This window comes from Arvicola amphibius, chromosome 2, assembly GCF_903992535.2.
Source record: "Arvicola amphibius chromosome 2, mArvAmp1.2, whole genome shotgun sequence".
Classification (NCBI taxonomy): domain Eukaryota; kingdom Metazoa; phylum Chordata; class Mammalia; order Rodentia; family Cricetidae; genus Arvicola; species Arvicola amphibius.
In genome coordinates this window covers 145,717,940-145,735,803 of record NC_052048.2, presented here as the reverse complement: position 1 = coordinate 145,735,803, position 17,864 = coordinate 145,717,940, and the positions used below count along the sequence as shown (strand labels likewise).

General features: G+C 40.1%; 1 protein-coding gene across 1 annotated transcript in view; it reads left to right on the top strand.

Annotated features, from left to right (window-relative positions):
* Positions 1 to 17,864, top strand: part of Rbm33 (RNA binding motif protein 33) — a 102,700-nt gene that overhangs the window by 36,984 nt on the left and 47,852 nt on the right. Inside the window, 3 exon segments of the mRNA XM_038318277.1 lie at positions 4,128 to 4,336; positions 5,427 to 5,709; positions 10,188 to 10,246. Of these exon segments, the coding sequence (XP_038174205.1) occupies positions 4,128 to 4,336; positions 5,427 to 5,709; positions 10,188 to 10,246 (551 nt within the window).

Here is a 17,864-nt window from a genome sequence, read left to right as displayed (position 1 = left end):
AACCTCAACTTTTTCATTATGTTGAGCACAGGGGAAGGGGCTAGCTAGTCTTGGTAGGAAATCTGTATAGAGGCGCAGTCTCAGGCTATAAATATCTGGGAGGAGGAAGCTGATAGCCTTTGCCCACACAGATCAGTTGTTCATACTTGGACTCTGACTCAAAGGAAGTTTTGCCATTCCTCCTGAGCCTAGCCCACGTGGGCGTAATGATTTTTGCCAACTTTCCCTGGGTCAGTTGGCCCTGGAGTCCTTGAACTGGTCTTGTGCATCTCAGCTCTCAGGAGTTGATTCACTTGGGGCTTCCCCTACTCCTTAAGCTATAAGGGCCATTTTCATTCAAAACATAACATGGTTGTTTTTTGCCACTAAATAGGAGCAAGCAGCATGTTTCAGGGGCACATACAAATTCTCTGGGTGAACACTAAGCTCCCCTCATTCACTAACATAGTTCCAATTCATTTTCATAGTTGTTAGTATTCATTTTACCTCCTTCCGAGGATGTGAGTATGGTTGTCCTGAAGCATTCCATTTGTCTGTATTTGTACTTTTGTTTGGTACATCCCTTCTTCAGGATCTTTGCCTTCTTCCTTTCTTTTCTGAGTTATTTATACTTTCCTTTATTCATAAATCTGTCAAGTCTGCTTTCTTTTCAAGTTACCTGACACCTGTAACTAGTCGTCTTCAGAGACAAAGACTTGGGGTGTTGTTTTGTTGTAGACAAGTTACACCCTTGGAACTGCGGAGGAGAGGGCTTGGAACCCTTAGAAACAGTGCTATAAGGGTAAATAATTGGATTATTTACTGTTCTTCTAAAAAGGACTAGGAGTATTTTTGTAGAATGTGGTAATTGGCTAGGTAATTGGACAAAGAAAAGTTTTGCTTCAGTGAGTGGTGGTGGAACATTCATTTAATCCTAGCACTTTGGAGGTAGAGACAGGCAGATTTTTGTGAGTTCGAGGCCAACCTGGTCTTCATAGTGAGTTCCAGGATAGCCAGGGCTAACACAGTGTTTACCAATAACTTCAAAGTTGGGGTCATCCTCAATATGCAAAGATATCACCACCCATAAGAAGACTGGTTTCCTCAGAGAAAGAGCTTCCTGTTAGGGCTCGCACTTTCCCAGAGTACGTGTATACATAACTTGGTGAGAAAGAGAGCTGGACCTGTTAGCTTGTGTCCCAAGTCCCAATATGGAGTTTATTGAATTGTAAAGCAGTTTGCCTGCTTTTATACTGAGATAAAAGTGTGTTTCTACTAGAGACCCTGTGTTCTCTGGTGATATATAGTTTTTGGACAGTTGATTTATTTATTTTTGTCATTTTGTTTATAAATAAAAACTTTAAAAATTAGATTTATTTATTTTATTTTTTGTGTTTTGAGTGTTTGCCTGAATGTGTGTATGTGTATCATGGGTGTGTGTTAGTGCTTCTGGAGCTTAGAAAAGGGGGCAGAATCCCCTGCATCTGGAATTGGGGTGCTTATGAGTGGCCATGTGGGCGCTGGGAATTGAACCCAGGTCTTCTGGAATTGGAGTTGGAGATGGTGATAAGCCACCAAGTGCTGGGATTGAACCCCAGTGCTCTTGAAGAGCAGCCAGTGAGTGTTCTTAACTCCTGATCCATCTCTGCAGCCCACAAATAACAGCTTACTACTTTAGTGATAGATAGCCTTAGTTAACATTGAGAATCTTTTGTTCTTTAAAAAATAATCAGATGCTGCCGTGATACCGCCCATTTCTGACTCTGAAAGCATGTCTGTGAAGTGATGAGTTCTTTTTGAGATCTAGAAGGGAGTTTGGTCACTTTCAAACACAATGTCGCCTCGTGTGAAGAGCACTAATTCACACACGACTCTCTCTCCATTGTTAAAGAGCTGTATCTCTGTTGTTGATTGGGATATTTGCTTCTGGCTGGGTTAAAAGTATACTTTGGGGCTTTCATTTAAGTTAGTCTTAATTGATTATCCTTTTTCTCAGTCAGGATTCTATAAGTTAACCTTACAGAAAACTGGTTAAGAAATACATTTTTCTGTTTTGCCAAGGATGACACACAACTGTGAATTCAGAACATAATTATTCTGTGCAGGTGATGTCACTGGTGTCGGTGGTAATAGACAGAGCCCAGTTGAGCAAGATTGCTAGACCAAGTGTGTAAAGGGTTTGTTCATTGTGTATGAAAATGCCAGTATGTGTTCTACACATGGACACTTTGACCATTTTTTCTCTAGGCTGAACCTAGAAGTAAAGAGCAGTGGCTTCTCTTGCTCAAGGAAGCAGACGTGGACTTGGGTGGTCTTTGAAAATAGTGTGGGCTGGGAGGGAAAGTGCTTTTTATTTTTTGAACCTAAGCTTTTCGTTCACTCACTTTTTTTCGGTTCAGCCTCAGTGGCCACATACATCATGTTAAATTACTTTTTATTGCTTTAGCTTCAAGAACTGCTTGGCAATCCTTACATCTAGTTCTGTTGAACTAACACCCTAGCTGCCTTCATTGATGACCAAAGACCTTTGGGAAGAACCTTTGATCTAGTGGCAGTGGGAGTTGTTAATGCTAGTAGCCACATACTCACCTGTTAATACTGTGGTCCTTGTTTTTTGTTGTTTTAAAAAAATTTTGGGGGGGTTCAGTTATCCTTTGAGATTTGCCATTTTGATTTGCCAAACTGTATTCCATAAGTATGTATCCATTTCTAGCTACTCTGGTATTTGGAAGCAAATATGTTACTAGTTAAGAAAGGGGATAGGATAGTATAATTATAGTTACTTTATGATATATCTCTTTACTCTAGGATCTGGACATAGTTCAGAAAACACTTATGGGGAAATTAACATTTCAGTTGAAGTTACAAATGTAATTTCTATCCTGTCATATTTTGGTGACCTTTTGTGACAGCTTGTCTCAATTGGAGGAGAGCATTTTTCCTTGCCGATTAAAGATGTCATTTGAAACCATTTTATTACTGAGGATAGTAAAATTAATCTTGACACTCAGAACCACTAGAAAAATAATTGCTGATTCACTGTGTAAAATGTGTGTGTGAAACAATCATGTAGTCAAGATTAAAATAAAAATCTCTGCTGGTTACAGTGAGATTATTACATTTTCTTTCTAGTAGGTTCATATTCATTTGAAAGAGATGGGATACCATGTCAACATTTTCAAAAAAATGAATCATAACTTACAGATTATTAAAAATCTCTCCTCAGTAGAGAAGGAAGGCTTCCAGTAGTGTTTAGTGATGTTTTGACAAAAATACATATTTACTATTAAAAGATGTATTGCCACATTTAGACACTACTGTAAAAGAAAGGGACCTTGTTTGGATGAAAGGGCTCTTCCCCCTTAGGGGCTTAGAATAATGTGCTATTGGAAGGTTCTTAGGGTCTGTGCCCATGTTCATTGTTCCCTGAAGCATGGGAGAGACACATGTGGCTATGTGAAGTTCCTGCAGTGTTTAAAGTAGCCAGCTTTTCTTTGCATGGCTTTTCTTCTTTTTTGACATGGACTGCGTGGACACACAATGGTCTTTTTATAGCCTGACATATATACTAATGAATATAAAAGTTTAAAGTGAAATGCAATGTTCATTCTTTAGGAATTATCTTTAATAATTTTGCTTTAGAAGAAGGTCAGTAGTGGCTTTGATTTACATCAGAACACTCAGAGTATTTTTTCCTGATTCTGTGCCATTGCTCATTAGTAGCATTTTCTTTTCTGTTTTCTTTCTTTTTGTTGTTTTTGTTTTGTAGACAGGGTTTCTCTGGGTAGCCCTGACTGCCCTGGACCTCACTCTGTAGACCAGGCTGGCCTCGAACTCAATGTAGATCTACCTACCTTTGCCTCCCAGGTGCTGGGACTAAAGAAAGGTATGCTCTCCCATGCCTGGCTAGTGGCATTTTCTTACTGGTCTTATTGTATCCCAGCGGTAGAGAGGAGAGTTCCCAACTGTAATGCTCTGTAAATATTGGCTGCTTTTTAGATTCACTTGGCACACCGTGAAAGTGAAAGCATTTTAAGATTGATAGATGATTCATGTTTCAAAAGATTGCTACTTGGTTCTTACTGTTCTCTTTCCACAGATATATGTAGTATGGGCTGCATTTAACACCTGTTCATCTTTTTACATAGAGCTTTCGGCAGAAGCCAAAGCTGCATTGCTTGAATTTGAAGAAAGAGAGCGACAGCATAAGCAGGGACGTTATGGTTCCCGGCGGGGAGGAAGGCGAGGAGGCTCACTGATGTGCCGTGGAATGGGAGAGCAGAGGCGAGAGAATAGTGAGAGGGGAAGGATGAAGGAGCACAGGCCCGCTCTACTTCCTACACAGCCTCCTGTTGTGGTAAGTATGGGGTTTTCTTGCTGTATCTAACAGTTTTGAGTCACACAGTTGACACTCCCCTTTTCTGAAAAGACACTGAAGCAGCTGCAGCAGTGGTTGAAGTTCTTCCTCAGACTGAGGCTGCTGCTTCTGTTTGCCTTTGCCATGGCCTGTGCCGATCTTTTTCATCTGCCATGATGAGCAGTCACTTTACTAGAGAAGACTTCATTGGAGGTTCCTCGCCATGTATGTTGTATTTTTCATTTGGAACACAGAGGCCCTCTATAATTGGGCTTCATCCCCAGAAAAATGTCTAATTAGACAGCTGAATTATAAATATTTTGACTACTAATTGGCAGTATAGCTGATTTGATTTGTGGATAAAAGTAAAACTCTTCATCTGAATCCAGCTTTCTTTCTGGCATTGTCAGGAGTAGACTGCTGCTTCTTGTACAGGCTTCCAATGGAGACTTGAGATACGGCTGCAGCAGGTTGCAGAGCCACTTTTACGCTCTCGTTTATTTGTTTATTTTTGGTTCCAGTCCTCTTAGCATCTCCTTTTACATTCTGTACCCCTCTCTCCTGCCTTTTAACCAAATAGGAAGGCCTTTCTCCTGGTTTTCTCCATTTGTGGTTTGTTTGTTATTCTCTCTATACAATACATTTCTTTTCTGCAATGGAGGTTTGGCCCACATAAAACTTGCTCAAAGCAGCTTCTTGGAACAGCATTCTGTAGTCCTGACCCTTTTTTAAAGACAGACTTCTAGAGTTCTCTCCTGTCTGTCCCCTGTCTCCTCGAGTAAAGGCAGGGCTAGCTGTGCTTAGAAGCTATGGGTAGCTTTGCTTGTTATGGGCAGTTTTGTTTTCTGGGCTGAATTTTATTTTTCAAAATTTATGCTGTGTGCTTTGGGCTGTCATTTTTTTCCTCTCCTTGCCATGGACTGGTTGTGCTGCACCGCTCATTTATTCTCTGTACAAAATTGATATACAGGTTGTTAATGTAAGCTTATTTCTGAGAAGTTAATTGGTATAAGCTTGGTAACACATCAGCATTACTTTCGTTTTCTTCTAGATATTGATTTGTTAATTTTTCTCTTTTGGTGATTTTCAGGCTCACTCTCCAAGATTAATACCTCCTCCACAGCCACAGCCTCCTCCACCACCGCCACCACCTCAGCAGCAGCCAATCAGAAGTCTTTTCCAGCAGCAGCAGCTGCAGCCTCTACTCCCCTTACAGCACCCGCATCACCCCTCCCCACCTCAGGGAGTACACATGCCCCCCCAGATCGAGACTCCAAGGATGATGCTGACTCCTCCCCCAGTGACTCCTCAGCAGCCCAAGAACATCCATATCAATCCACACTTCAAGGGGACAGTGGTGACCCCTGTTCAAGGTGTGTGTTCTTTCCTGGTATGTGTTGAAGGACTTTGGTAGCAGATTTACAAAGCCATCACAGTAGCAGCTAGATTCACGTTCAGGTTTGTATGGATGCATAGAAACAATTTAGCTTGGCTATTGCCTTTCTTCAGAATGTCTGTCTCTTACTTTGTGATTGGATGGAAACACTGTGCCACTGTCAGTATAAGGCCCACCTGGAGGTAGTTGTTAAAGGGTCTGAACGCTTACTTTATGTCTTGTGGCAAGAATGTTGGAAGTGATGAGTATTCTTCTTAGGTCCTCGGTGTGTCTCTTTAGTTTATGTTATCTGGAAAAGAAAGACCAGTCTAGCTTTCATTTGTTAACTGTATTGATATGACAGAAAAGGTACTGGAGCTGGGAGCAGCTTCTCTGAAACAGTTGCCCCTGTGTCTGTCCCATCTGTTCCAGGCACCTTGGCTTTGTTGAGAACAGAGCAGACAAGAGTTCTGTTCATGTTCTTCCTCCTTTGTGAGCAGAGGCAGTTCATCAGCACCCAGGGTTGGTAAATAGGGCTTGTGTGGCATGCTAGATCCAGATGAAGAGGAAGAGTAGAACAGAGTTCAGGAAGGGAGTGGATACAGTTATCTGGGGGTTCGTTGAAAAGATGAGGGAAGATGGTCACAAGTCTTGGAGAGGTACACAACTACTAGGACTGGCTGTTGTTGATAGTGGGCACAAATCTTGCATTTGAAGTGATTAAGAGAGAAACGATCAACACTTTATGGGGTGACAAAAGGAGGGAAGTGCAGACCACCGTCAGGACTTATTTTTTATTAGGAGGAGTGCCTGGGTTACAGTATGTTAAGCTGGAGTAAAAGAGTTGCAGTTCTCACATGGCTGAAACTGGCCCTTTGATAGTAGAATGCATTTTTCTGCGCTTCTGTTTATGCATCATTCTAATGCTTTTTTTTTTTTTTGCTCTGTATTTTTTTTTTACTAATGATTTCATATTATTTATTTGATCCTTATACTATGGAAAAGATGTTAGGCCATAAAAAACCTGTAGTGATTCTCTTGCCTGAGTAAAAAATGGGCCACTGTGGAGACAACTGGAAACATCAACAACACATTTGGCTCCAAAGCCACTAGTCTAGTGACTCTACAGTGTGGATCAAGAAAGAGCACGGCATAAGACATCAGAAGTTACAGTGATGACAGAGCAGTTGTTGAAACGGGTCCTCTTAGAGTTCATTGTGCTGCTCAACAGTCACTTAGCATTTGAGCAAATTGGAAAGGTATAAAGGCTCCATAGATGGGTTCCTCATGAGCTGACTAGAAAAAAAAACACTTCATTCTGTCTCAATTCTATTCAACAACAAACTATTTCTTGATTAGATTACGATGTGGTGAAAGGTGCGTAGTACATGATAGTGCATGAAAATGAGCTCAGTGGTTGGACCGGGAGGGTGCAGTAGAGTGCCCCCCAGCACAAAGGTTATAATCATTGTTTGCTCTCTGTCTGTGGCCATCTGCTCCATTATAACTTGTGAGCCTCAGTGTAGTCATTTTACCTGAGACATGTGCCAGCAAATGTTGAGATGCACTGAAAATGCAATGTCTGCCAGGCAGTGGTGGTGCATGCCTACAATCCCAGCACCTGGGAGGCAGAGGCAGAGGCAGGTGAATCTCTGTGAGTTCAAAGTTAGCCTGGTCTACAGAGTGAGTTCCAGGACAGCCAGGGCTAGACAGAGAACAACCAAAACAAAAACAAAAATGCAGTGCTTACAGCTGCACTGTCCAGTGGGAAAGGCCCAGTTCTTTACCATAATGTTTTGATACTGCACAACCCTTCCTTCCAACGTTGAATAAATTAACCTATGATGTTTTGAGTTGTCTGCCATATTCTCCTGACTTCACCCCAATTGATTGATACTCTTTGAGCATTTCAGTGACTTTTTGCAGGAAAATTTTTTTTCTATAATCTGCAAGATGCAGAAAGTGTTCCTGAAGCATGGAAAGAGACGTGCTATATAGGAATATACACACTTCTTATTGCAAAAAAATGTGTTGATGATGTTAGTCCCCATTTTGATTAATAAGGATGTATGTGAGCTTATTTATGATGACTTAAAATTCATGGTCAGGATCTACAGAGCCTTTTGCACCAATATGGTGTTTAAGGGAAGACTGTGGGACACCTAGGGAGAAGTGTGTGTCCAGCTTGCTGGTGACTGCAAGAACCAGGGGTCATAGGAGAGTACAGAAGAGGCAGTGAGAGGCTGCATGTGATACAGGTGGATTGGATAAATAGGGGAGGGAGGCTGAGAATCTGGGAGGGTGGTGGTGACTAATGAGCAACTGAACAAGTTCAAATGACCTGGGCTAATGATTCAAATTGGGCATTGCTAGTGTATAGAGGGTCTAGAATAGTGGTTTGATGGACGCTTAAGTTGTTCTTCAGATATCCATCCTTACAATTGTAATAAACTGAAAACGTCTTCTGTTATATACAAAGGATGCTAAGAGCCTACATAAATAGTAAATACCAAATTTTTTAGGTTCAAGGTTTAACTAGACTGGTGTAAACATCAGAAGTTTTAAGTTCCCTTCTGCTCCATGTGGTGCCTGGCGAGGGGTTGGGTCTTGATCCTATTGCTCTCTGGATTGGGCTGAAACACACCTGCTTCCATGCCCTGCTCTGCATCTGTGAGTTCTGTATACTATTTATTTCTTGAAGAAAGAGGGCAGAGACTAACTATGTCAGTGTTACCAACTTCTCAGAGGTCATGTTAATAAATCCATTCATTAGAATCAGTTCTCATCTCCTGATTCTTACTGGGCTGTGTTGGAGTTGTTTAGTTCCTATAAATGGTTTGGTAGAGGAGCTCGGTGTTTTATATGTGGTGCTTGATTTAAAAATATTGTCTGTCTGTTGTTAAATGTGTCATTCTTTTCTTCACCTTCATTATCTTCTGAGATGAGAATACTCATTTTTTTTTCCTCCTCTGAATATAGCCTGTTCTTTCCCTTTAGATGCCTAACTTTTGTGTGTTTTCTTACGGTAAGTCTTGTGTTGGAATAGACTCTAAAGGAGGCTTGGACTTCTGCTAGTTTGACATTCTGTAAGAGGAAGTTTCGGTTACATTTGCTTTGATCAAATAGTGAGATGGCCCACACGATCAGTTAACATTTAGCCTGTAAAGTGTGATGTTAATTATCCTAACCTTGATACAGTACAATGTATGGCATTCATTTTGTAACTGTAGAAAATAAAAGTTTGATGTGTCACTATTTTAAAATGATTGGACTTATTCTTCAGGTGCATTTTTGTGCCTGTATTTCTCATTTCCCAGAGTCCTCTTATTAGAGTTGTTCTATATTAAAACTTTAATAGTTTACTGAGGCTGCTGTAACAAGTACTACCAAGAGGTGTAGGCATGGACAGGCTGATTCCCCTGGGCTCAATTCTTGGGTTGCAGATGACTTCCCCATGTTCTCACATGGTGTCTCTGTGAGCATGTGTTTGCATGTTTCCTTTTCTCTATGATGCTAGTTAGGTTGGATTAGTGTTCATCATTCAGACCTCTTTAAAGACCTCTCCAAATGTATCACATTTTAGGTGATCATATGGAGGTTTTCTGGGTGCATCTAGCACCATGTTTGACTGTAAGCTCCTATACCACAACAGTGATGAGTTCTTCCAAATCTTGGTCAGTGAGATCAGTATAATGTGCAGCACATTTCAAAGAGGGCAGCATATGCTTTAGCCCTAAGGGCTTAGCCCTTATTTTTTGCTACCATGCTATATCCTCTTAAAACAAGTGGACTTCTTGATCTAGTAGACCGGCGAGAATTTGACCACTTCGAAAATAAAACCAACCTGCAAGTGTTATCATGGTAATTTGCTTCCTTGTCATTCTCTGTAAGGGTACACAAGCATCATTCCACCCTTCCTCTTCCTGCCTCTTTTTCTTCCTCTTTTCCTCTTTCTCCCTCTCTTCTGATTCTATAGGATTCACATTTCAATTTGTGTGTAACTGGGCAGGGCTTACTATGTAAGCCAGACTGGTCTTATGCTCACTGTAGCCCAGACTAGTCTAAAGCTCACTGTAGCCCAGACTGGCCTCAAACTTTTAACAGCTTTCCTTCTTTAGCCTTCCTGAATGGTAGGTTATAAGAGTACCCTACCATGTCACAACTCATTGAAACTAGGTCTTTTAATTTCAAAAGAAAACTATCTTCTTTTGTTATAAAAATATTTTAATTCTAAATAGTAATTCTCTGTTAGAACTTAAGCTTCATATTGGGCTGTTTTATTCTGGGGCCGAAAATACCTTTCCCTCTCCTCTTATGAAATTATCAAAAGTACCAAGTGTGTGTAGGTATAGTCTAAACTTAATGTTACTGTGTGCCCAGTATATGTATTACATGTTTTGTGTGAAATCTCATGTGTTGTCTTCCTCCCATCCAGTCTGATGCTAAGTGATTGTAATGCAAGGTGTTTTCTTACAGTGCCCTTGCTGCCAGTTCCAAGCCAGCCGAGGCCTGCCGTGGGACCCCAAAGATTCCCAGTGAGTAGCAACTGTTCTTCTTTCTGGCAGGGGGGAAGCACATGCTGACTGAGAGATACTGGTACTGCACTTGCCCAGCCAGATACAGTGTGGGCATTGGTGAATGTTGACTGCAGTTTCTGCAGTGGAAAATATTTACTAAAACCTTAAGGTCAGTGGATGTTTGAGAGTGAAATTAGTTTTAACTATACAATTGCTGAATCAAGACTCGTAGCAGAATTTCTCTCATCTTAAAGAATATGAATTCTGATTTTGTCATGGTTGTGTTGAGGGCACATCTTATAGGCATGTGACATCTGTGAGTTTATGTCAGATTCCAGGAAATAAGAATGAAGTGCTTGGTTATTAAAGAGCTGGGAGTATTCCTGAGCAACAGATTTCCTGTTCTTAAATAAAAAATTTAGATGTGAACCAAAGTACACACTCATGTGCTTCTTGTCATTTATCTGTAACTAAAAGAAAAATGTCCATTAATTGCGTAAATAAATGTATTTTACTTTCTTTGAATTCTTTGTTTATTAAAACCCTGAATACTTGTTCTTCTTAAGAACCATGGGGAATTAGTTCAGGCAATGAAATGCTAATGTCATTTAGATAGGAAAAGGGAAGTGAGTGTGTGTGTGTGTGTGTGTGTGTGTGTGTGTGTGTGTGTGTGTGTGTGGCCTATTGATGGTGAGCAGTAAATAGATGTGTGTGGTAGCCCCAGACAGGTTAGATGGAGAGCCTGCCTACTGACCAAGCCTACTGAACAGTCCATTGTTGGATGCAGGGTTTGAAGTAATTTTTAGACACTCTTGCTTTGTAGCTATTATTTGTGGTACCATCTGAAACTGGTTCTTTCTGGCCTTGTTCTCGTATTTAGCTAAGTTTTTTTCTTAAATTGCTTTTTGCGTTGTATAAATTTAGTTTTTTATTAGTTGTTTTTGGTTACCAATCCCTATTCAGAACGTCTTTATGAATGAATGTGTCCTCCAGGCTGCCATGGTATCATTCCATGTACTTCTGAGGAAATCTTGCTTCTCTTTCCTCAGGCCTGTGTGAAATTTGCTCTTGGTCTTGTTTTCATGTTTAATTCACATCGTGGTGCTAGGATTTGATGTAAAAAACGCAATTCTGGTTTTCAGAAATGCATGTATTTTAATGTTTTTATGAAACAAAGTGCTTGTCAATATGAAATTAGAGTAATTTACAATTTTCACTTTTCAATTGTACAAATAGAATTTTATATAATATTAGAAGGGGAAAAACCTCATGTTTTAAGGATATTACTAGAATAAATGAAAGCTTAGCACTTAGAGGTAAGAGGACAACTTGAAGAAAAATTGGTTCTCTCCTCCTACCATGTCGGTTCTAGGTTGGAACTCCACTTATAAGACTTAGTGGCCAGCGTCTTTACTCTCTGCCTTAGTGACTGTTCTGTTGCTGTGAAGAGACACCATGACCAAGAAAACTTAGAAAAGAAAATATTTAATTGGGGGCTTGCCTACAGGGTAAGTCCCTGATCATCATTGTGGGAAGCATACAAGCATGGTACTGGAGCAGTAGCTGAGAGCTTTACATCCTGATGAGAGAGACAGGCAGAGACTTGACCTGGCCTGGGGTGGGGTGGGCTTTTGAAACCTCAAAGCCCACCCAAAAGAAACACTTCCACCAACAAGGCTGATACTTCCTAATCCTTTTCAAACAGTTTCACTCACTGGTGACTGAGCATTCAAATATATATGCCTATGGGATCAATTCTCATTTAAATTACCACATCTTCTGAGCCTTCTCCCTGCCCTCTAAATTCATTCATTTAATAGTGTTAAGCATTGCTCTTTTGTAATTTTTTAATTGTTTTTTTGCCTGCCTGTTTATATGTCTGTTGAGTATGTTGATTCTGGAGTTACAGATAGTTGTGAGCTGCCATATGGGTGTTGGGAATTAAACTCAGGTCCTTTGGAAGAGATGTTAGTGCTCTTAACTCCTGAACCGCCTTTACACACACACACACACACACACACACACACTTTATTTTTTTAAGATCTAAAGACTACTCTGAAGGTGGCATTAAGATCTCTGAACCTTCCATTTGAGAAGGTGGCAGCTGTACTGGAAAGTAGTTGGGCTAGATGCTGGCTGTGTGTATAGCTAAAGAAACCCTACAGGTCTTTGTTGGTCACTGTCTAATAAATGTCTACTTTATGTGACATGGCCTAGCATCTAGATAAAAAAGCTAAGTCATGGTGAGCTAATTGAAAATATGCAGGGCTTCATCTACTCTTTTAGTCTTTCAGAGAAATCAATATGGGGTTTGTTTTTTCAAGTATAGCAGAGATACCATGGGTTTTTTTTTTTTTTTTTTTTTAAATCCTTCAGAACATGTTTGGAAGGGAGATAAACTCAGGGCTGTTTTCTGGCATTTATTTAAACTGGAACTTTAAAATAACAACCAAAAAAGGCTTTTTTTTCCTCTACCACTATTTTAAGCATGATTGCCATGAATATAAACTTGATATTATAAATATTAGACAAGGATCTGTTTTATGGCAGTTCACAACTAGTACAAACCAAGAAGAATTACATGAAGCCCAAGTTGGATCTTCACTTAATATCTGAGTAAAATGATTAAAAACAGCAAAAACAATAATATGTCCTAATTAAGCCTTTGACCATTTATTTCTGCTGGCCATATGCACTGCAGATCAAATCCAGCCTTCTTAACAAATGAGAGACAGTATTTATTACATAGACTCTTGCTTTATAAAATAACCCATAATCTCTTTACAGTGGCATATGCCTATAATCCTAGCACGTGGGAGACTGAGGTAAGAGAATCCTGAGGTAGGTGCTAGCCTGGGCCTAGATAGCAAGACCTTGCTTCAAAAAAAGAGGAGGAGGGGCTGGAGATTATAGCTCAGTAGTAGAATGTTTGTTCCAAGTTTTGAGTTCTGTCTATAGCATCAAGTCACACACACATGCACACAAAGACTACACAGAAATGATAAACTATTTAGTTAAGAAACCCAAATTCGGACTTTCTAGGTGTAGTGGATTCATTGTTTTTTCATGGTGCATAAAATTAGATTTGAATTTGGAAGTCTTTGTATCAGTTTAAATAGAATTAGAACATAACTGAAGTCAAATTTGTTTTGTTCATCTTTCCCAAGTGGATCTCTTCTATATATGCATTCTCATCTCCCTGAGGATAGATGTTATCTTGGGCAATGCTGCACACACAGTGCACAGCTGCTTCTTCTGTTAGTTAGTAGAAGTTGTGTGACAAAATGTTTCCTGGGGAGATGTAATACATATATCTACTCACCCCAAATACGAATTCCACACAGACCAAGGTATGGATACCATTAATTTCAGCTTTGGTGAACCAGTGAGCTTATTGGGGTTACTTAAAAAAATATGGGTGAGGGGTTACTTACAGGAGCAGAAATGACTCAAAGACGGCTGCTTGACCAAAGTCCACCCCATTATGTGTGACAGCTCAGGAATCTGGGAGCCTGGACCACACTGTACAGCCTGCAGGTGGCTCAACAGATTGGAGAGTTCCCTTTTCAGATGCCTCAGTTAGTCTAAACCTCTTCCAGGTAGCTCTGCTGCTTTCTGCTTCTTCCAGGCAGCTGGTCTGGTCTCAGAGTCTTCCTTACAGCTTTTCTCCTGAGTCTTCCTTGAAGCTCATTTCCTTGTGAGGGGACTCTCAGTATTTATTGCTTACTCTGGCAGGGACGGGCCTACTGATGAATCTGGTCAGTTTCAGAAACTTTGTGAAGCTGTTTTGAGTTGTTTACCTTTGGTTTAAGGAGCTTCCTGCACAATGAAATGTTTCAACTTGAGGAAACTTAAACAACATTTGAGTTGAGAGTTTACTGGTACTTGTGAAAGTGAGTAGTGAGAGAAGAAAGAATGTTTTAAGTTTTTATATTTCTTGCTTTGTAAACTACAGTGATACATTGAACTTGTATCAGAGGATTAGGAGGTACATACTGAACTAAAAACAATTCTTCTCTTTTCCTCACTCACTGGGAAGCAGACAGGACAGACATGGGTAAGGGTGGCCCTAGCTCCAGGTCTGGAAAGGACCGTGGTGCGTGCATGCATTTACCACTTAGCCTGAGCAAGTTTTCTCTTCCCCACTAGAGGTAACAGCACTAGCTTAAAAGGCCATTTTTACTGGCTGTTTTATGAAGACTTCAGAAATAACTAAGAACTAGTATATTGCAGGATATTTGATCACACTGTGAACCCCCAGATTGCGTTATTTACTGGAAAAACCTGTTTCTTGTTGTGGTATAGCTCAGCCCTGGCACACACCTTTAATCCAAGAATGTTCTACTTGAATATTGTAAACAGGATTAAATAAAATCAGTCATAGGTCAAGAAGCAGGGCAAATAACCAGTTTGACAAGAGGTAAAATTTTTAAGAAAAAAACCATAGAGGCTGGAGAGGCTCAGAGGCAAAGAGCACTGACTGCTCTTCCAGAGGTCCTGAGTTCAATTCCCAGTAACCACATGATGCCCTCTTCTGGCCTGCAGCGGACATGCAGACAGAATACTGTATACATAATAAATAAATCTTGAAAAAAAAGAAAAAGAAAAAAACCATAGAAAGTAAGAGGGAGTCAGGAGGACAGATAGACACACAGTAAATAGAAGGGAGGAACATTGGGTTTGAAGAGACTTGTTTGTTATGGTAGGAGAAGAGAGGCTTCTGGAACAAGTGCAGAAGAGGAAGGTCAGCTGTGTGTTTTCTCTTCCTCCCTGAGCTAGCAGGTTTTCATTCCAGCATCTGGTTCCAGTCTTTATTGGTAAAATCAAATGATGGAGATTTGGGTAAAAAGAGATGGAAAATTTTCTTAGTGACAGTTTCCTCTAGATTTGCTGGTGTAATACGTTTTTGTTGTTGTGTTTTGAGTGGTGCTGAGGCTTGAGCCCAGATTACTTCCAGCCTTGCCTCCATTACATTGATGCACAGCCTGCCAATCAGCCTAACAGTCCGTTTGCATGCGATGATTTAGCATTATTTTAGATATTCACTCTTGTTATAGGCGGTTGGTGTAAGATTGACAGTGACTGTTAGGTAATTAGAACAAAGACTTAATTGTCGAAGTGAGAAATGCTCTAAGAAGATCCTGTTGTAAGTAAGTTTTGAGAGAAACTGCTATAGAGGCACTTGGGTCATGGTTTATGCATCATGTTTGTCTTCACACATGGATATGGTTTCTAGCCCTGTCCACACATGTATAGTATTCCTTAGTATTTTGTGATTTAAGCTTCAGGCTAAAAATTAGGTCTGTGCATTGGATTTCCTTTTTTTATTTAATTAAATGACTTTTTTATATTTCCAGACCAGACTTGAGAATGTCTTGCAAATATAAATTATATCTCAATTGTTACAGATCAGAGAACAGCTATATTTCTCCTTTATTTTGAGTCACTGTTAGTCTTTTGAATATAATGTACATCTGTTATTTAAGTGATAGATGCCCATAGGCCCTAGTAGAAGAACAAGAAGCTCAAAGGCAGGGGTCATAGAGTCTCTCTTGTGCCCCCTCCCTGTTAGTAACCACCAATGCACAGACAGTGCTCACTGCGCGGGGCCAGAGCTTGTCAGCGTCAATTCAAAGCACATTTGTTTCTTGTTTGTTTACCTTATATACAGGTCCTGTCTTTTTTCCTATCTTTGTTTCTGTTTGAATTCTACTTTCAACTTATGTGTTCCTGTTTTCACGTTAAAAATCTTTCTGGTTTCACTGCACAGAGACAGCACGCCCTACTTTGTATATCATTACCATGGTTGGTTGTGAGTCTTTAAGTAAAGTTTTTTAGTTGTTTGTTCTGGAAAAGACATTGCTTGCTCACAGCATTGCTAAAATGTCAGTTGTAGTAAATCTTACTTTGATAACTTTCATTTTGAGTCCCATTGCTGTTTTATATATAAATCTCCATTGTTCTCAGCCTTTGGGTCTCAACCCCTTGGGAGGATCAAATGACCCTTTCACCAGGATTGTCTAAGACCATCAGAAAACACAATTATTTACTTTATGATTCATAACAGTAGCAAAACTGCAGTTATAAAGTAGCAACAAAAATAATTTTATGGTTGGGGTCACTACAATATGAGGAGCTGAATTAAAGGGTCTCAGCTTTAGGAAGATTGGGAAGCACTGATTTAAAGCTTCCTGACAGAATAATAAAGCTGTTTCAGTCCTTTGAATTTGCACTGATGTATTAGGCTGATGATGTTTCTGGTGACCAACAACATACGGGTAAGCTGTGGAAATTTTTCTTTATTAAATTTTTTTTGCATACAATATATTTTTATATTCTTTCCCCTCCCCATGATCCTCCCAACCTTCCTACTCACCCAACTTCATGTTCTCTCTCTTAGAGCACACACACAAAACAATAAAACCAGATGTCAAACAAAAACTCAGTAAGAGACAGACAGACACACACACACACACACACACACACACACACACCCCACAAAACCATAGCGTCTCCTGGGTATGGGGCTTGACTGGAGTGTGGTTGATATACCCAGTTACACTTCATTGAAGAAAATTGATTTTCCCTTTCTCAGCAGGTAGCACTTGCAAATAACTTCTTGGCTAGGGGTGGGATTTTGTGTCCACTTTCCTTTCTTCATACTGGTGTCAAATGATTTCTTGTTCTTTGTTTAAATTTAGGATGAAAATGTGTGTACTTTTAAGTTGGAATTAGTCTTTAGTAGTGACTGTATTTCTTGGCCTGACCTGGCAAATGAGGCTGATATGCAGCAGGGCTCTGGGCATACTGTGGTTCGTGGTATCAGGTGCTGATGATCGGGGCTTGCTGGCTGGGTCTTGAGTGCTATTTCATGCAAATCATGTCTGAGAGACTGCTGCAGCAAATCCCATTTCTTTTCTGATTATAGCCTCACTGATGAGAATCAAGACTATGCTCTCCAGGAAGGAAAGTCTTGCTTTTGAATGCTTACAGTTTTTACAACATGGCTGCATTGCCTTATAATTATTACCACTTAAGATAGGGAAGGGATGATGGACATTTCCTCTTATCAGATCTTTGAGTAGTAGCAGGAGAATGTGGTAGGAGATCCTTCCAGCTGTCAGATATTGTCAGGCTTGCAAACAGAGAACACAGTTTAAAATGCAGGTGACATAATACCCAGCATCCTCCACTTGCTTCTGGGTTTCTGATTAATCATGATTACCATACATTATCATACCATCAAATTTAATCATATCAATGAATGCCCATCTGCAGCAGTAACAAGAGCAGCTAAACACAGTGGAAACAGCCATTAAAGGAAGAGATGGTTTATCAGATTCAGTAACCCATTAGCTTGACTCTGCAATGTTGGCATGCCTTATACACAGGACTGGAGGTAGGACTGGGTTAAAGGCCACACTAATAACCCAAAGGCTAGGAAATAGCCATTGAAATTGTTTCGTACTGATTGTGTGTGTGTGTGTGTGTGTGTGTGTGGTGTGTGTGTGCAGTGATCCGAATCCTTGCAATATTCTGTAAAAACATTATAAAATACACTGTCTGCTTTGGGTAAAAGTATTAAATTGGCAACAGCACATCATCCTGAATTGTGCAGTGCCATGCAAGTGGACTT